Source organism: Protopterus annectens, chromosome 4.part0 (genome assembly GCF_019279795.1).
Source record: "Protopterus annectens isolate FY-2018-M chromosome 4.part0, PAN1.0, whole genome shotgun sequence".
NCBI classification, from domain to species: domain Eukaryota; kingdom Metazoa; phylum Chordata; order Ceratodontiformes; family Protopteridae; genus Protopterus; species Protopterus annectens.
Genome location: NC_056733.1, coordinates 975,243,584 through 975,265,184, shown reverse-complemented (window position 1 = coordinate 975,265,184; position 21,601 = coordinate 975,243,584). Strand labels below are relative to the sequence as shown.

General features: G+C 36.3%; 1 protein-coding gene across 4 annotated transcripts in view; it reads right to left on the bottom strand.

Annotated features, from left to right (window-relative positions):
• LOC122799705 (mitogen-activated protein kinase 9) overlaps positions 1-21,601 on the bottom strand; it is a 1,999,785-nt gene that overhangs the window by 265,410 nt on the left and 1,712,774 nt on the right. For all 4 annotated transcript variants that reach the window (XM_044068940.1, XM_044068939.1, XM_044068938.1 and 1 more), the window contains exon 11: positions 17,908-17,971. In XM_044068940.1, the coding sequence (XP_043924875.1) occupies positions 17,908-17,971 (64 nt within the window). The remainder of the gene's footprint in view (positions 1-17,907; positions 17,972-21,601) is intronic.

Genomic DNA, 21,601 nt, shown 5'->3' with positions numbered 1-21,601 from the left:
ACTAAGGGTTGTGTGTAGACAGGTGAAAACAGCACTACCATATAGAAGGGAGGGGATGAGTAGGGTATTGGCAAATTTTGATTTGGTGGATTTATCCATATAGAGTTTGTGTCTATATAGTTTGCCTAATTTGAAGTGGGTTTTCTTTACTGCATTTAAGATGTGCGGTTCGAAAGTGAGTTTGTTGTCTGTTGTTAATCCTAGTAATTTAGCTGTTTTCCAAAAACAAAACGAAAACTATTCCACCAAACAAACCACTGGCAACCTTCGCTGTGTGTTACACCTTTATTCCATAAAGCGCCTTTCGTTCAATTAAAATCCATGAACTTCTTCAGATGGAATATTCAACATTTACCATCATTTAAATACTAACTGAAGTTGATCACATGGTAATCATTTACAAAAATTAAAGCTATATTGTCTTTTTTTAAAAACCAATAAAACCAAATATTTTTAGTCTAAAATGCAAGTCCTTATTATGAATACCAAAATTCCTACCATTGTATTAGTATACTACACATATTTATAATATAATACTGAATATTAATATTCAACCATTTTCTGTATTAAAATAAAACACAAAGATAAAAAATCATGAAGTCATAATACTTTAGCAGCAGAAGCTTACTTGAGTAGTGTGATGACACCTTGTTAACCCACATTCATCTAATGTTATAAATTACCTACATAAACTTTTCATTTTTAATATACGCATAATTGAACACATATCATTCAAACCTGGCAAATACGATTATATGCATATAATGACCCAGGTTTGAATGATATGTGTTTTATTTTAATACAGAAAACGGTTGAATATTAATATTCAATATTATATTATAAATATGTGTAGTATACTAATACAATGGTAGGAATTTTGGTATTCATAATAAGGACTTGCATTTTAGACAACTAAAAATATTTGGTTTTATTGGTTTTTAAAAAAGACAATATAGCTTTAATTTTTGTAAATGATTACCATGTGATCAACTTCAATTAGTATTTAAATGATGGTAAATGTTGAATATTCCATCTGAAGAAGTTCATGGATTTTAACTGAATGAAAGGCGCTTTATGGAATAAAGGTGCAACACACAGCGAAGGTTGCCAGTGGTTTGTTTGGTGAATTTAGCTGTTTTCACTAGTTCTATCTGTGTGCCATCCTTTGCAAAGATTTTGAAGCCAGGGTCAGGTTGTTTTGCTGAGAAAAGTAAAAGTTTCGTTTTTCTGGGGTTTAGCATAAGTTGTGTGTTGATAAGCCATGATTCGATGGAGGTAAAAGCCTGTTGTGTGACTGTGAGAAGATCAGAGAAGGTCTTAGAGGAGGCTATCAGAGTTGAGTCATCAGCATATTGGACGAGATTCTGGATATGGGGGGCTTTGTGCAGGTCACTGATGAAAATATTGAACATTAGAGGACCTAAAATTGATCCTTGTGGTACTCCTATATTGTTGGGTTGGTAAGTGGATTGTACATTTTGCCACCTTACTGATTGTTCCCTGCTTTGTAAGTAAGAGATGAACCATTCTAGGGATTTTGGGGAGCAGCCTAGTTTTGATAGTTGACTTACTAGCTTAGTATGTGACACTGTGTCGAAGGCCTTAGACAGGTCTAGTAGGATAACTGAGGTATGATGACCAGCATCTAGGGTTTTGTTGGCAGTGTCAGTGAAGGAGAGCAAAGCAGTGATAGTGTTATGCCCTGGACGAAACCCATGTTGGGTGGAGGATAGAAGAGCATTACTAGTTAGGTGTTTAGCTAGTTGTGAGTGGACACATTTTTCCAAGATTTTTGATAGTGGGGAGAGTATGGAGATGGGGAGGTAAGTTAGAAAGATCATGAGAGTTTCCTCCTTTATGTAAAGGGGAAATGATAGATTTTTTCCACAGAAGGGGAATGTATGATTCAGAGAGTGAGTGATTTATGAGAATGGTAACTGGGTAAGCCACTGCTGTAGCTGCAGGTATTCAGGGGGAAGATTATCTGCAGATAGTGAGCAAGGTTTGAGTTGTTGTAAGAGTTTCAAGACCTGGGAGGTGGGTACAGGTTGGATAGAGAAGGAGTTTGCTGGTGGAATATTGGTGTGATCTGAAAGGGAAGGGGTGTGTTTAGTAGGTAGAGGCAGGTGGGTATTAGGGCTTGATGGGCTACCTTTGAGTAGATTTTGAATGGTAGAGATGAAATGAGTATTAAATTCTTGGGAAATTTCTTGTGTTTTTTCTGTTGCTGGGGGTGGGTTTTGGATAGTACCTGAGTTAAGTAAAGTGGAGACAGATTTCCAAAATGTTTTGGGGTTGTTGTATGAGAAAGACAGTTTGGTGGAGAAATAATCGTTTTTGTCCTGTATCACAAGCTTTTTTGATTTATTAAGCAGTTGCTTGTAGTGAAGTTCATTTTGTTTTGTTCTCTCTCTTAGCCATATTTTCCAAGCTTTGTTTTTCAGAGAGATGGTTTCTTTGGTAAGTTTTGTTAACCAGGGGGCATGATTGTTTTTTGTTTGTTTGGTACGCACAGGAGCTAGGCTATTGAGAGTATCTAGGAAGAGCTTGTTGAAATAATCAGTGGCGTCATGTAAGGGGAGTGTTTTTAGGGGTTGCAGTTGTGGGAGTTTAGGATATTATGCTTCACAGTCTCACACAAGGTAAGCCAAACCCTGTTGCTAAATAAGACAAACTATCATTTTCATTTCTTAAATGATGATGATGATGGACGGGGGGTGGGGGAAAGTGGAAACAGACGTGGCTAGGAAAATGAGAAGACAAATGCATATACTGTATTCAATCTAAGTGGAAAGATAAACATTATTGAAATACTTAAGTATTATTTCCCTGACAAGTTTAATAGTTTTATTTTACACCCTAGCAACTTGTTTGTACAGGTTCAGCACGGATTTAAGGGGTTTAGTGAAAACAAGCGACATCTCTGGCTTTGCTACTCTCTCTTTTCTCCCTTTTTTTTTGATTTAACCATTTTAAATTTAGTCGTCTTTTTTTTGCTTTTTATTTGCAACTCGTATACTAGGGGGGATGGAAATGAGTATTGTATGATTGGATACGTTTCAGTACCACTGTAGTGGTGTATGTAAAAGAAAAAAACATGGAATTGCATTACTGCATTTGAAAGCACGATAGAGATGTTGTTTGCGAGCCCTGCAGCACAGCTCGCATTGATTAAATCATCCTTTCACTTTGCTGACTTACTAAAGATAGAAAAATAGTTATCTTACGTTTTTTCCCCGCTGAATTTGACCTGGGAGATAATTTTGGTCCCAATACATCTCGTGCAGAGTGTTCGCGAGCTGAATCCACCTTCAGTACACTTCATAGCAGGGTGGGAACACAAGAAGACAGCTTTGTGACCTCTGAACTTAATCGTCATACAAATGCGATGTAAATACTTTAAGTTACAGAAAACCAGGAAATAAAGTTGACGTGACTTTGAATACAGTGAAAATGGAACATTAACATCGCATAGATAACAGATGGAAGTGAGTTACGTACTCATTTATTTAAAAATGTTCCTTTTTTTTACATTACAATGCGTTGTTTCTGAAGTCACTTTTGGGACATTTCTGGCAAGGGGAATTCAAATGTTCTTTTCAGAATGTGCTTTACCATTATATAAATGCTCTGAAGAATGCTATTTAATTGGTTGATGACTGAAATTCTCTGCTATTTTGCTATAATTGTAGGATTCTATCCTGCTTTGCAGATGTGATATTAGCGTGATAAGACTTTTATGTTTATTAGTTTATTATACATGATCTTATATAAATATAAATTGCAATGCTTAATAATGTTTTCGATTAAGGGAACAAAAGTGTTATGTTAGAAATAATTGCATGAAGCCATTCTAAGAGCTAAAATGACCTTCTGCTTATGATATTATGATTATACATGGTTAAATACAAATGGTTTTAGGAAACAATTTAAATTCTCATTGTTATACTCTACAGATCACTATAACAGACTTAACAGTTTGTTGTTTAGACTATATTTATTTTAAAAGAGTTTGCGACTTCCTTAACAAATGTGCGTCTGTGTGTTTTTAAGCTAATGAAAATAATACGCTATTACAATTCTGAAAGATGCTACGGTTATTATTAACTTCATAAACAAAGGAGAAAGAAAAAGTAGAAAACAGGAAAGAGGAAAGCAATATGGAGGAGGAAGAGGAACAACATAAAACATTATACTTTATAAATGTCTATTATTGTGCGTAGACTTAAAGATAATGAATTCACCAAGTATTACAAGATAAGACAGAACAGGTCAATAAATAATTGTATAATACTTCAGTTATTTTTCTTCTTCTCTCCTCTCCCTCTATTTTAGTTTTTGTCACTCACTAATGAAAACAACAAATACATAGCTGTTTTTTAATGATGTTATGTATATTAATGACACCTACATAAGAAGTTTTGTATTCACTGCTTTTTAATCGACATTAGTTAACAAGGTTTATAAAACCACATTATTATTTTACAAATAAGGATACTTTTGATGACTATAACATATTACATTTCACTAAACAACTCAACAGACCTTTTATTGAATCTTTTCCTCTAGTCTGCTAAACGGGAAATTAAATCATTACAATGAACATAATTTAACTCATGCTATGTATATTTTGTTTTCATTTTCTAGATGGAAATCCTCACGTTTGTTTAGATCTTTAATGATTTCATTACCTTTATTAGACGCATTAGAATTTAAATAATCAGTAGAGATAATGCATTTTGAATTTATTACAATTTATAAAAGTTAGTGGGTAGATGAGTTATATATTTGTATAATTAAACAATTCAATGGAACAGAACTTTAATGATAATATGGAAATAAGTACCAAATGCATCTATTATGTGGTGGCTGATTTCTGTTGTTATACATAGGGGGGCAAATCTAAGTGGCTGATACTACTTAAATTGGGAGTTTATAACTCCAGGCTGGTAGCAATTTTATTTTTTAAATATTTGCAATATATTTATAGTTGTACTACTCTCAACATCCACTTTATCACTTACAAGTTTACATTTTGTTATAATTCCAAAACACTTCATACCCACATTAAACTATTACTCATGATCTGCAGATCTAATACAACTTGTACAGGAAGGAAAACTATAAGAAATGCATTAGGAATTGTCATGTTATATTATCAAACTAGCACTTACACATATTACATATTAGGAATTGTCATGTTGTATTATCTACCTAGCATTTACACATATTACGTATTAGGAATTGTCATGTTATATTATCTAACTAGCACTTACACATTGCATATTAGGAATTGTCATGTTATATTATCTAACTAGCACTTACACATATTATGTATTAGGAACTGTCATGTTATATTACTTACCTAGCACTTACACATATTACGTATTAGGAATTGTCATGTTATATTATCTAACTAGCACTTACACATATTATGTATTAGGAACTGTCATGTTATATTACTTACCTAGCACTTACACATATTACGTATTAGGAATTGTCATGTTATATTATCTAACTAGCACTAACACGTATTGGTTTCACTAAAAGGTATTTCTATTAACATTCATGGCTTAAATAACATAGGTTCATAGGTTGGTACTAGGCTATCGGCCCTATACAAGCCTAGCCATTGTAAAACCCTACCATAACCCTTGTAAAAGAGGAAGTTTATTCAGATACCTAACTTTACACAAATCTAACCTGATTTTTTTTTTACAAGAAACACATTTGTTGAAAGAAAATATTACTACATTAAACAACAATAAATAGTCTTAACAGGTTCAGAGCATTCAAAGACAAAAAGGGTAGCAGCCATCCTTTGGAATAAGTCACTACCACCTCCTAAAATAATAAAGACATATCAGGATAAGGGAATGTTTTGTTTAGTCACAGTAGAAATAAACAGAATAGTTTTCACATTGATTAATGTATACTGGATGCCTGGTATAGGTATCAATACAGTTAAGAAACATCAAAACCAAACAGTTCTTTCATCAAAAGGAAATATTATTGCAGGGGACTTTAACTGTATTCTAAAAGAAAATAAGTCTAGTATTTTGGGGAATAGAAAAATAACTTCTCAGGCCAAACACTTAAACAACTTAATTAATTCATACCATTTGTCTGATATTTATGAACTGGTGGACCCTAAGTCATTACAATATACATTCTTCTCAAATACATATAATTCTTACTCTAAGATGGATAGAATTATGATTTATAGTCAAACAGTAAATGATATATCCAAATCTAAAATCATCTTGTACCTGTTGTCTGACCATAATTCTAGAATTTTTGAATTATCTATTAATGTAGCTTTCAATGTACAAATCAAAAGAATTCCAGCTTATCTTTCTCAATTAAAAGAGTTTAAAGAATTCTTGAATCAACAGACTCAAAGCTTTATAGAAACAAATACCGCTACAAACATCTCGGATTTATACATATGTGATGCTTTAAAAGCATATTTATATGGACAAATTAACAGATGGTATAGTAATAAAAGGAAATCCCGGGATAGGGACTTGAGGGAGATTCAGAATAAATTAGACATACCGAAATTAAACAACAAAGACATTCTTACCAATAAAGATGCAATGGAAGAAATTAAACAATGAATACAAATATATACTAAATCATAAGACTATGATTAGTCTAGAAAAATATAAACTATCTTTCTCAATGAATCCTAAGCATTTAAATAATTGTAAAAACAAAATGAAAAGATTTAAACAATCATCTATTCTATTAAGAAAAAAAAAATTTTAATCTTCACGATATAATAGATGAATTTAGGGACTACTTTCTTAAAATTAATCAAAACAGTCAAAATACCAGAAATCTATAAAATAATGCCCATAAATGCTCTTACTTTACTTCATAATGTTTTTAAACAGCTCAGAAAGAATCAAACTCCCCCATCTTGGAAATATACATTTATTTCACCTATATTGAAATCTAATAAAGACCCAATGAACTGTTCCTTATATAGACCTATCTCCTTACTGAACATTGATTATAAAATGTTTATGAACATTTATGCTGAAAGACTGAAAAAAAATCCTTCCACATTTAATAGATGAAGATCAAACAGGCTTTATAGTCAACAGAAACACATATAACATCAAATAACTCTAGCTTTAGTAGACTATTCTCAAAAGAAATATTATCTGACGCTCATCAGCTTCGATATAAACTCTGCCTTGTTATTCGGTTAACTGTGATTATTTGTTTATATTACTTGAATATTTAAATTTTTCGAATAATTTTGTAAAACAAATACAACACTTATATAAAGGGACACTAGCATATACTAAAACTGGCATTTCTATTTCTCAAAATATTCCAGTCTTAAAAGGAACTAAACAAGGTTGCTCACTCTCACCTTTAATCTTTACTTTACTAATGGAACCTTTGGCTAATGAAATAAGAAATAATAAAAATATAGAAGGATTTAATATTAATACAGAAGCTTCGTCCAAAATTCAGCTTTTTGCTGATGATGTCCTTATAACATCAAGAGGGAATGATTCTTCCACTGCATGTCTATTCAATTCTATGGATACATTTCAAAAGATGTCAGGCTTAATCGTTAATGAAGATAAGACGAAAATCCTCTCTATTTACTCAAGTAAAAACAAATTAAAGAGAAAATGTTGTAAATTTGAATCTCACACAGATCAAACTACATATTTAGAAATTATGTTAGCTAACGATATCAAGACTAATTAATTTAAATTATAATACATTGTATTAAAATATACAATCACTCTTAAGATGGAACACAATCTTTTTTACAATGGAAGAAAGCATTATTATAATTAAAATAATAATGCTTCCCAAGATTCTCTACATTATTCAATCTATCTTATCGTTGCCATCTAAATCTTTAATTAAAAAATTAAACTCAATGTTGTTAAAATTCTTTTGGACACCCAAAAAAACAAGAATAGTTTTTAAATATCACTTAAATAGTTGGACTAAAGGAGGAATAGCCTTCCCAGACTTAGACTTGTATTCAATTTCTTCTATAATCAAAATTATAACTCAACTAGTAAATTCATCTTACTCAGCCAAATGGAAAATTTAACTGAGAAATAATAAGCTCAGACAATTGCAAAACCACAAACATACAAAACAGATACATTAAATAATCTTATGTTATGGATCTTAAAAGATTACTTCACTACCTACATTACACCAAAACACTCAACTAATTATATTTCCAATATCTTTTAGGAACTTTATTTATAAACATCCTATTTATAAAGAATGGATATTTTTGATTTTTCCCACAGCTTTTACACAGGATATAGTATTATCATCTGACCCAAATAATAACTTAAACAGAAAGAATTAAAATTTTGGTTTCAGATTATATCAGATAGGAAAGTTAAAACTATGGACTTAACTTATACAGGAATTTGAGCTGGATAAATCTATTGGGTTAGATCTACAAACTTTTAGGCAGTTCTTGTTAAGCAAACTTGATTTGATATCTCCTGCAGTAAAACAAAATGCTTCTATTCTGATAGATTATCTAGGATTGAATATACAACACAAATCATCTCACAAAGATAAACTTTCTTATATCTATAGGACCATTACAGATGAAACTTATAGTTGTCCAGATAGTTTCTGGAAATACATTATTCGGTTAATAACGAAATGCCTAATAAACAGGATAAAATATTTATATTCGAATCAGCTGATAAAACAACATCCTCCCTTAAATGGAAGTTATACACTTGGAGGTTTATGTCTAGATCCTTTTATTCACCACAAATTATGAATAAAATTAATAAGAAAGAATTTATGTAAGAGATGTAAATCAGAGATAATGGTAGGATGGGCACATATGTTTTATGACTGCTCAGAACTGAAAGTTTACTGGGACAATGTTAACTTGTTACAAGCATTATTTACAGACTGCTTTACTATAACTAGGTCTATGGTTCTTTTTAATACATACATTCCTACGTGTTAAAAAATAAAACTTCCTCTAATTTGGTCAATCCTAGCTGTAGCTAGAAAGATCATTACTAGAAATTGGATTTCTGACTCCCCTCCTTCTTTTACAAAGTTCAAGAATGGTTATTACTGATTTATGTCATTTAGAACTTTTGACAATCAAATCACAAACATCTAGGAAAACATATGCTTATAACACGTGGGTTAGTCTACAGAATTTGTTAAAAAAGGAACAGATTATTTCATGACATATTAATTTATATACTTACAAATGAATGTTTATAAAAGTGGATGTTTTTGTAAATACTTTTATTTTATGCATGTTAATTTATATCTATATTCTTTTATTAATTGTATGTTAAAATTAATATGATCACTTGGTTTACATGAAAATTAATAAAACTGTTTTGAAAAAAAAAGATCATAGCAAGAGTGTTAGTGAATGGTTGGCTGAGTAAAGAAATATGCATGAATATCTGTTACTGTTTGTGACCTTTTGAGCTTGTAGTGAAATCTTTTGTCTAAAGAGGCCTAGTTATTTTCTTTGTGGCCAGTGCAGTAAAACAGAAGCACAGTAAGGACAACACATACACAAACCCTGCAGATATAGCCAACCTGCTGGCAGACAGGTTCAGTGAAAACTTCACTCCTCTGTCCCCCCATCAGTAAAACAGGGCATCCTCAGTACCTGCCCACCTCACCTTATCTCTAGGGAGCAAGTCATTATTGCCCTCTCAAAGGCAAAAAATACAGCCTCCATGGGACCCAATAACATTCCAGGCTCCATCCTACATGAACTCAGTCAGGAACTTCCAGCACCATTAGCCACCCTATTCAGCTAAAGCCTGAGTAATGGCTTCATCCCAGCTGAGGACAGCTACTGTCATCCCTTTGCACAAAGGTGAAGAGTCCACCGATCCAGGAAATTATAGAACCATCAGCCTAACTAGCCTGATCTGCAAGGCCATGGAGCAGATTATCATGGACCTCATTATTAAGGCCACTGGCAACCTCCAGACACTTGATCCCACACATTTTGGTTTTGTCAACGGGAGGTCATGCCTGTTAAATTTGGTCGACTTCTTTGAGACAGTCACCAAGGCCATAGATGAGGCGAAGATGGTGCACACCGCTTACCTTGACCTGGCCAAAGCCTTTGATACTGTTCCCCACTCAGGTATAACAGATAAACTCTCTCAACTAGGCATCAGTTCATATGTTACCAGATGGGTAGCAAACTGGCTCACTGATAGAACCAACCTAGTCAAAATAGGGGGAAGCCACCTCAAGTAGTAGACCCGTAACAAGCGGTGTACCCCAGGAATCGGTCTTGGGGCCTCTGCTGTTTGGGATATACTTCTCAGAGGTGCAGGCCAAATCCAGTGGGCTATGGCTGACCAAGTTTGCAGATGACTGCAAGCTGGGTGCTGTCATCAATTCCCCTAATGATGTGGACATTCTCCAAGAGGGTCTCACCCAAACAAATGACTGGTGCCAGAAATATGGCCTCAAACTGAATGCCAAAAAATGCATCATCCCTTTTGGGGAGAATGACTTCCCCACAAATTATCACATTGATAATAAGGTCCTAAGCACGCAATCAGTTGTGAGGGACTTGGGAACCCAGGTTGATAAACTGACTTTTGACAACCATATTGCCTCCATTGTAGGGAAAGCTTTCTATATGGCCCACTCATTAGTAAGGGTATCTCATCCAGGGACAAGGAGGTCATAACATCTCTGTATTCTTCCCTTATAAGACCGATTATTGAATATGATGCCCCTTTTGGCATGTACCTCACAAAACACATGCAACAGCTGGAGAGACCACAGAGATTCCTCACCCGGAGAATCCAGGGCCTCAAACATCTACCTTACACAGACAGGCTAAAAGCCCTGTCCCTCTACTCAGTCTCCTACAGACTCCTCAGAGGTGACCTCTGTCTGGCATACAAAGCAATCTCAGACCCTGCCCTGCCAGGACTGCTGCAGATCTGCAAGTCAAGCTCCACTTGAGTAACCCGCATGCGAGACCTCAACCTGGTCTGTGACATCAACAGGATTTGCTGGCGAGACAGATTTGTGTCTCAGAGACTCCCCCTTTTGTGGAAGAGACTCCCACTCCATGTAAAGTAGAGTACTTCATTAAACCTTTTTAAGTGCATCCTGGATAACTGGATGGGGAGCAGAAAATATACCCCTGGGATTCCACCTATGTCCCTGCTGGACAGTGGCATAGGGTGATGACTTGTTGGAACATGGGCTAAATTCTTGGCTAGGCTTGTAAGGGCCTCAGGACCAATAGCCTAGTAACTTCTTATGAGCCTATAAAACAAGGATGCCCCATGAGTGGAATACTGTTTGCTCAGTTAATGACTACGATAATGAGTGAAATGGCTTATAAAATGAACAATGCTAGATATGTGATGCAAAGCAAGTGGTGATTCCAGTCATTTTAACACATGCATATGATACAGTTGCAGTTGCTAAGAACAAAATATGGATGAGGGAAGTTTTGGTTTGTCTGAATGGATGTTTAAAGGAAATAAGAATGACCCTCAATAAAGATAAAAATAAAGGTTTGTGCGATATGGTGAAAACTGGAAGGATGTATTTTTCAATGGATGAAGTGCCTTTGCTAGGGATAAATTTGAACAAATTATGTGGCTGTGATGCAATGGGAGGGTATGGTAAAATAAGTATGCCTTCTGTACATATAATTCAGCATTCAAGAATAAAAGGTTATTCTGGTGAATTCTGTGTTAAGAAAATAGCATATATGTCAAATGTTTATATGATCCCGGAAAAATATGAAAAGGAAATTGTGCAACTGATGTTTTCTTTCATACAGGGTTCAAGATTAAACTCAGTGAAAGCAGGTGTGTTGTACATGAGTGAAGATGAAGGGGGACTGCGGGTACTAAACCCAGTTCTGCTTCTTTACAGTTATGTGTAGTATTAAAGTGGGTGAAGGAAGAGAATGAGATGTTAATAGTGAAAAATGTTTAAATACAAGTACAAAAATGACAAGCTTAAGAGAAAAACAACATGTAAATGAAGAAATTAAAGTCAAGAAAAATATAACATGGAAAATAAAACAAGACAGAAGGATGAGCTATAATAACGTGATGAAATGATACAACTATAAATCCATAGCAAAACTTGCCAGAAGGGATTAAATACATTAAAGTAAGGGAAGAATGGTGATGGTCAGGATTCCCAATGGAGACGGGTAAAAATTCCCAATAAGGAGAACATGCCATATAAAAAGAAAGTTTAAAGAGTGTGTTTATTTTGTGAGGAGGAAGAGACAACGGAGCATGTTTTTATGAAATACAAAAAGTGGTGAAACCATGAGGAAGTTGTGTGAAGAAAGTTTTTTTGAGAAAATTAATGACAAACAATATAAATATGGATATTATATGGGAAAAGAATGAATAAATATGAGAGAAGAGTAGATAAGATTTTATTTTATGTAACAGGTCGCTTGAATGAAATTTTGTTTAATGGGAAACGAATTTTGGCAGATATAATGCAAATATTTAGCTTACGGTTGTGGAAGAAGGACTGGAGGTCAACTATGTAAGAATAACAATGAGGATGTTATACGAAAATGATAAACAGAAGTAGAAATGTGTACATATGTGCCTCTAAATACGTACATTTTGTAAATATTATGCTGTGTTAAATAAAGGACCCCTACTCTTTTCGATTGGTGCTGTCGGTTCTTCTACATCCACCTGAGCTACCACCCACGCAAGCAGATGGGGACTCAGTCTAACATCTCATCCGAAGGACGATACACTCAGGAGTACATCACTCCGTTATCTTGCACTGCAGTGCCAGCAATCTGCCTATGTGATGTGGGAACATACTCCGGAGCATTCTGCACCAAAACCGAGTGTGCTGCCTGTTACACCACTGACACTGCTGTAACTTGGTCATATCTCATTCAAGGGACAGCACACTCAGGAGTGCAGCACCATCTAATTGTACACTGCAGTGTCAATAATCTAGCTGATGTGGGAATAGAACCCACAGCCTTCTGCACCAAAGGTGAGTGCGCTGCCTGTTACACCACTGACACTGCTGTAACTTGGTCATATCTCATCCAAGGGACAACACACTCAGGAGTGCAGCACCCTCTAATTGCACACTGCAGTGTCAATAATCTAGCTGATGTGGGAATAGAACCCACAGCCTTCTGCACCAAAGGCGAGTGTGCTGCCTGTTACACCACTGACACTGCTGTAACTTGGTCATATCTCATCCAAGGGACAGCACACTCAGGAGTGCACAACCCTCTAATTGTACACTGCAGTGTCAGTAATCTAGCTGATGTGGGTATAGAACCCACAGCCTTCTGCACCAAAGGCAAGTGTGCTGCCTGTTACACCACTGACACTGCTGTAACTTGATCATATCTCATCCAAGGGACAGCACACTCAGGAGTGCAGCACGCTCTAATTCTGTACTGCAGTGTCAGCAATCAGTCTGCCTGGTGTCAAAATAAAACCCACAACCTTCTGCACCAAAGGCAAGTGTGCTACCTGTTGAGTCACTGATACTGCTATACATAATTCAGAAGAGGAGTACAACCAAAAGGAATAGTCACAGAGTTCAGAATCTCTTTATGAGGAAGAAGCCTACTCAGAGGAAGTACTCTCCTTCCTTTTCAAGGGGGGTACAGGGTATACAGGCAAATCACTGTAGAGGTTTTAAAGCCACATGGGATTTAAAAAGTTAGTAAGAAAAATCCTGCCACCCTTGTTAAAGATCTCTGGGTGCAGGTGTAACAGGGGATGAAGCAGGTTTTGTTTTTTCTTTTTTAGGGTTTCTAAAGAAACCATACATGATGGTTCTGACCAAGGATGTACCACCATAACAGAACCAGGGATATCCTCAATCACCAATATCTGTGGACTGCCATCTGCTCCCTTACAGATCGTAAGCCTAGGTTCTCCCTTCATTTCCTTAACGGCCATCTGACTGACCAGGTGGGACTTACTAGAAGGATGCTCTATGTCAGCCACCAAAGTGATTATGATGGTGGAGACAAGCCCCAGGAATAACCTTCCAAGTGACTGTGACAGTGGAGAGAAGCCCAGGGGTCAAACCCAAAGTAGTTGTGATGGTAGACAGATGCCCAGAGGTAAGCCTCCCAAGCGGTTGTGACGGTGGGGACAAGCCCAGAGGTTGGTTGGTCTGCAGGCTTGTCAACAGTCTCAAACAGAGACATCCCACATTGACCTAGAAAAAGAAGTGGACAAAGCTATGTCTTCTGTTTTTCTTTTTGGGCTTTGAAGGAACATTCAAGGAGGGAGCTTCCAACTGCACTGTGGCTTCTGCCAAAGCCTATAAGTGTTTTTTTTCTCTAAGTAATTTTTTAATGAAGACAAATGGCTTGTGAGGGTATTCAGGACAGATGCCTGACAGATGGAGCAGTCGTTGCTGTTATGGTCAGTCGGGTATGTCCATTCTTATACAGGACATGCCAACCACATCTCTTGGATGACCAGCATGTAATTCTTGGGCTTAGGTCCAAGGTCAGACATACGGTGTGTGAGGAAGGACCACCTACACTTTGGTATACTGACCAGATGTACTGTATCCTTGGTAGAATATGTCCCATCTGTTATGATTACTGTAACAGTGACCTAATGAACAACATTTACAACTTTTGAAGTGGTACATACATACTAAGGCACAGAAAGGCCTTTGTTTTAGCGCTCTCTCTCTATATAATATATATATATATATATATATATATATATATATATATATATATATATATATATACATATATATATATACACATATATATATATATATATATATATATATATATACACACATATATATATATATATATATATATATATATATACACACATATATATATATGTCTATATATATATATATATATATATATATAGATATATATATATATAGATGCTATATATATATATATATATATATATATATATATATATATATATATATATATATATATATATATATATATATATATATATATATATATATATATATGCTGTTCGATTCTCAGAGTGTCTTCTGTGTGGCGACATGTGTGAATGGGCGTTCCTTCGTTGAAAGTTGTGCGTTAGGCCTGGCAAGCCAGCACGTAAAACTCTACTGCCAATCATTAGCGGACCGGAGTTCCGCTGTGGCGACCCCTAACCGGGAAAAGCCGAAAGACACAAGCAAACATATATATATATATAATATATATATAAAATATATAATAAACAGGACATGCCGGAGGGATAGATTCCTATCCCAGAGACTTCCCATACTCTGGAACAGGCTAGCCATCTATGTCAAGCAAAGTTCTTCATTAGCACTCTTCAAGAAAAATCTTGATGAGTGGATGGGAAATAGGAAATACACCCCGGGATCACTTCTGTGTCCCTGCTTGACAGTGGCACAGGAAAATAACTTTCTTGGGTGGCGTAAGCCAGGGAACCTTGTTGGCTAGGCTTAAGTAGGCCCTTGGGCCGATAGCCTAGTACTTACCTATGAACCTATATACATACATACATATATATATATATATATATATATATATATATATATATATATATATATAGGGTCTATATTAAAATTGCGAAAGTTCACTTTCGCGAATACAAAATGATCGACACATAAGTGTCGAACTCCAAATACAGCGAAGGACTACAAACGTGAAAACCACAACATCAAATGTATTCCCGGAAGCAACAGTGCCACACAGGTAAGGAAAACCCAACGTAACAAACCTAAAGCAAAACACTATTTAAAACATTTTTGCAGGGGGGGGTGCAAGCCCCCCTGCACTCCCCACACACCCCCTACTTAAATATACCAACTCCGAGACTGCACTACAATGGGGGAAAGGATTTATTTCCTCATCCCCACAATCACCCTGCTGGCCAAATAAAGGTCATTCGACATTCCGGATTCACTGTATTCTGTGTTCGACACTTATGTGTCGATCAATTTGTATTTGCGAAACTCAGTTTTTGCGATTTTAATATAGATCCATCTATATCTATATATATCTATATATATCTATATATATCTATATATCTATATATATATATATATATATAGAGAGAGAGAGAGATAGAAATCTGTACTAGTACATCATAAACAATACCTTGAAGACAATGACAAGCAAACCCATCTGAGAAATATACAGAATTTAGCTGTTAAGATAATCTGCTGACACACCCAATATACTCATGTAGGCAGTAACGTGTTAATAAAAACAAAAGTTAAGTACTTACCATGGTGACAAATCCATGCTGTTTTGCTTCCATCCAGTTCCACCTGTGAGTTATTAGATCTGACCTGGATCTAAAGCCAGCCTTTTCTCTGACCGAGTCCAGAGCTCTGCTTCCTCCAACCATAATACACAGCTTCTATTACACAGCTTCTATTGGATATCTGGCCTGGTGGTGTCTTTGTACGTAATACACAGCTTCCCCTTATCCATCTCAGTTTGAGTTTGCTCCTCACATGGAAAAACAATGCCAGCAGCTTATTAATGGACCCAAAGGGGGAACCCTGAAGCCGCAGTCGCCCATTCACATGGAAAGCAGACCACAATAAAGATGGGGACAGGAAGAATCAATGGTTAAACTGTATGGAAACAGACAATACAGATCTACTGTTAGCCAAGTACATAACTTTCATACCCAATGTTGTCTTTTCCATCCAGCTTAAATCTTGTGGGACAGAGTCCCCAGCCATGTACCATCCCTGGAAGGCCATATGAGAGAACATTTTCCAGTAAGGTAGAACCAAAATAAGCCCTGGATCTCGACTGTACATCCAATTTATAATGGGAAAGTAAAATGAGTACTAGCCCAAGTACCAATAGCAAAAATGTCATTAATAGAGGCTCTGGAGAAACTAAATCAGTAGCGGTAGCTACTGCCCTGGTAAAATGGCCATTGGGTCTTGCAGGTTAAGGGCCTTCCTCTCAAGCTGTACACAAAAGAAATGCAATCAGAAAGCCATTTGGATAGGGTTACTTTAGACACTGGCCTGCCCAGCCAGGCCTTGGAAAAGGAAAGTAGTATGGCTATTTTTTTTTCTAAAACCTTTGGTTATGTCCAAACAGAATACCATCTTTTTATGAACATTCAGACACTGCAGCAAATATTCATCCTTATTAATAATGCTCAGGGAGAACATAGTCAAATGAATAAGTTGGTTCAAAGTAGACTCTGAGGCTACCTTGGGCAAAAAGGATGGATTAATCTTAAGGGCAACCCTGTCCTTATGAAAAATCAGATAAGAAGGGACAAAGGATAATGCAAAAAGCACTCCTTAGCCAAAAATAAACATTTCCCCTAGACACCCTGAAGAACACAAAAACACAAACCAGCTACGACACATTAGTACTTACTATGATTACCGTGGGAAAAGTAATAACGTTACCGGCTTCCGTAAAGAAATCACAACAATAACAGTATTGTACAGCAAAATCAATCTCAAAACAAGAAACGTACTCCAAGAAAAACATTTAAGTGGGGGGTCTTTACAGATGCAGCCCCTTTGTTATATACATATCAACTTCATAGCTGCACAAATGAGACCCAAGAGAAATGCTCCCTTACAACACTGCAGCTGATACAACTTGACTCGATCACACAAAGTAATATAAAGTGATTTCAATGAGTTGTGAAACCTGTACCACTCATCATCAATATGCAAAGCTGAACACACATTTAGATTAGGACTTAACAGATTATTTTCAACTTATGATTTTGTAAGAAACATTTAGGAACGAATATGACAGGAAGATAAACTGTACAATAGTAAGTGAATAAACAATCATGTAAAATGTAAGCACAGGGTGTTAACTCTGTTGCAACCTAAAGAAATTTGTTGCAGAAAGCTGAATGTAGACAATTTAGGTTTTACCTTTCCACTCTTCTATAGTGTGTTCTCTTTCTTCCAACTGAGAGTCATAAATTTGAGGAGGAGGCTGCGGTCAAACAATGATTCTATTAGTATCCATATTAATACTGTATTAACATTATTTAAAAAAAAAATTAAGCACAGAAAAAATGTGCACAATTATTCAAGGTTCAGAACAGGTTACACGCAGACACAAAAGGATTATAAACTAAACAGAGACAATGATGTGAAAAGTGAAATAATCCAAAATTCATACAACATAAAGCAAATACCACAACATTCTGATATTTCCACGAACAATATGACTTTATATCCCTGCTTTTTCGATGAATTCTTAGTTACTTGAATGAACCTAAACAGTGTCACTGGCTCAACAGGTTGCACACACACCTTTCATGCTGGCAGCTCAGAAGGTATTTTGCCTCACTTTTGGAAGACTGGATGGGCAATCGTAAATGCACCCCATCTGGCTCCTAAAGCCCTTATGGAACAAGGATATAAATAGATTCAAAGTAATTCATCCTGTTGGGGGTCTGGTATTAATTCACATCTGGGTAAATTCAACTTGGGATCATGTGTCTAGGATACAAATGGTCCACCAGATCAACGGCCTACTATTAACCTATGAACTGGTCAGTTCTGGCAGAATTCCTGTAACATCTAACTATGGGCCTTTAAAACAGCACATCCTAAATATAAAAGGATAATAAAAAATGCTCAAAGATAAGAGACTGACGTAAAAAAGCAGACAGAAGGCACGTATCTGTGCCACTGGCGATCTGGCATCAATACAGGTTGTTTATGCACACATCTGCTACTGCTACTACAACGTCATTTAGTTACATCTCAAGTCAGCAGGTTGCAACTTCATGAACTTAAGACAGACGGAAAAAGGATCTAATGGGTGCAGGTATACTGGTCTGTAATGCAACGTTCATCACCTAAAAGAAGATACCTGCAAATTCTTAAGGCTGTGGAATCTGCAGGGAACATCCCCCCAGCCTTAAGACTTTCGAAGATGTGTGGCAGCGGAACACCTCACTCCCTAGATACTCGGCTATCAGGACTCATGTCCGTGGAGTCAGATGCATACCTGGCTCATCTTGCATCTGGTGCCTCCAAACTTAGCACACCCTCAACATTACACTGAGGAGCCAAACAAAGATAAAAAAAAAAAAAAGCGCCTCTTTTCCGACTGGCATCATGTAACCGCTGTCATGCCCTCACATCCTATTCTTGGCACTTACTATCTTGCATCCCGCACAACCTGCAGTCAGGAAGCTGTCTCCTTCACAGAGCAACTCTCAAGCATGTTTTAACTTAAAAGATGACCTAGGAAGCCTCATCACCCCCTTGTTCCTCTTGTGATAAGTACCTTTAGAGGCATCTTCATAGAGACTGAGACTGCTGGACAAGTTCAGCAAAAGCACACATACATGAATGACCTTACCTTATCTATTAGGCAACAGATGGCATCTGTGCAACGCAAAACACATACACACACAAATTACCCTACCTATTAGGACTTACAATCACTCGACAGATGGCATTTGTGTACTGCAAAACACACACACACATGAATTACTTTAACTATTAGGACTTACAGATGGCATCTGTGCAATGGAGGAACAGGGTCTGCATGTGCTCCCAGCATGACTAAACTTAAGTTTAAACTAGGTGAAGCCTGTGAGTGCAGCTTTGTTTCAGGCAACTGCCCCTATAAGGAGGAGGAACTTCCCATTTTAGAAAGTATATACATTACAAGTTTTGTGACAGTTAAAAGAGGCTTGGGGTTCAAAATGCATTTATTTTCTTGTTTCTTTAGTATTTTTATTGCAGCAAAAAGTCTCACAAATGTGATTTGGGTTCAAACTGAAATGAGAAACAGCAACTGTATAACCGACCAGCCTGCCAAGCCTTAGTGTGCATGTAGATTCCAAATTAGAAAAAAAAAATTTTTAAAAATAATGGTCAAATAGGAATATGTGGGAGTAATACATTCTTACCAAAATAGCTGCCTTATCAATTTTATCACTGAATGTCAATGCCACTGCAAGTGCAGACAAAAGCAGAGATTATATTAAAAAATGTAAGCTGCAAACAACAATGGCACAGGAGGTACACTTGTATAGAAATAAGCATGTGACTTTGGCACAAAGGGACTTCAGAATGAATATCTGGCAGAGTGCTAAGGACAAAAGTCACTGATGTTTGCAGTCAATAATGTCACTCAGAGTTTTGGCAATATTAACACATTGCTTCCTGAAGTCAAACTACAGTGTTTGAACTCTTTCACCTCCTTTTCCCTAGTGTGTGACTGAGCAATCAGTAACTGATGGTCACATCTGCATGTGTCTGTATAAATACTTGGTTCCTGCATTCCCCTATTCTACCTGTTACTAATAAAGAGCAGTGAGTTAATGCTGATGTTTCCTGTACCAAGTCTCCCCACTTTTTACTTTAGTCTGGCAGATGGTGCAGTGGGTTAAAGTTGTAAGCTGTAACTGTGTGGTACAAGGTTTTATTCCCTCAGACCTAATTTCCCTACCATGCGACCTTGAGCAAACCACTTAACCAGATTATACTTTCAGGCAACAGGAAATCTGGGCTAGGCTACTAAATGGTTCCCTGGACTACAGGCCTACTGGCTACTTATGATCCACTGTAGTTATGGTACAAAGGAAGGAAGGTGATTGTAATAAACAGGAGAATCATCATATCAACCACGTTCTTTGGGTATGATCCTTGGTTTCCTTGTTTTGTTGAATACTGACAGTGTGTTAACTATTTAACTATGAATAAACTGGAGAGCATGAGGTCCATTATTTGAAAGTTAACATTTTAACTATGAATACATTTGTAAATGAACTTGTTTTTTTCTTTTTGTTATTGGCACAAAAGTGTGAAATGCACTGTTTCTGGGCTACAACAGTTTGATGAGTACGGCCATAAGATGTTAAAGAGCAGTTTCTTGCAGTACAGGGTTTGATTCCCCCAGCCTCCATTTTGTCTAATGTGCGTGACTCTGACCAGGTTACTTCACCACACAGTACTCATGAGATGCTCCTGAAAAGGGACTCTTATGTCTAGTGGGCTGTCATAGGCTGCTAGCAAATGCATTACACATTTGTCTTTTGAATTACTGCAACCTTCACATAGCCACTAATTACTACTTTACAATATGATGCTTGATTATGAAACCCAGTATGTCTCTTTTAGTTGTAAGAGGTTGCAGATGCACTGTCACTAAACGTGACTTTCAAGGGAAGAGAAGTTAACTGTTTTTCATGCTAAGCCTGTTTCCTATATGACAGTGTTTTGTTTAGAAAATGGATGCCAGTGTTTTTGCTGTAAAATCTGAAATAAGTTTTAAATGAAATCCAAATCTCTTATAACTGTAAATGTAAAGAAGAAAACAGCATGTACAAGGACAGGATTAAACAGTGTTTTATGGTAACTGGGGAGAGACAGCCAAGTAATGGGATATTTCTATGGTTGGCTGGGCTTGGTTCATTATATGGCAAAGGGCCCCATTTGACCAGGATCCATCTCTACTGACCCTACTGTAAATGTAAAGAAGAAAAAGTACAGTTGTGTACCTAGCATAAATGTAGATGTTCGAGTGTATTCACTTTTGCAGTCATTAAATTTGGGTTATCTTGCTGGCAGGCTACCCGCAGTTGGCCTGAATTCCAAA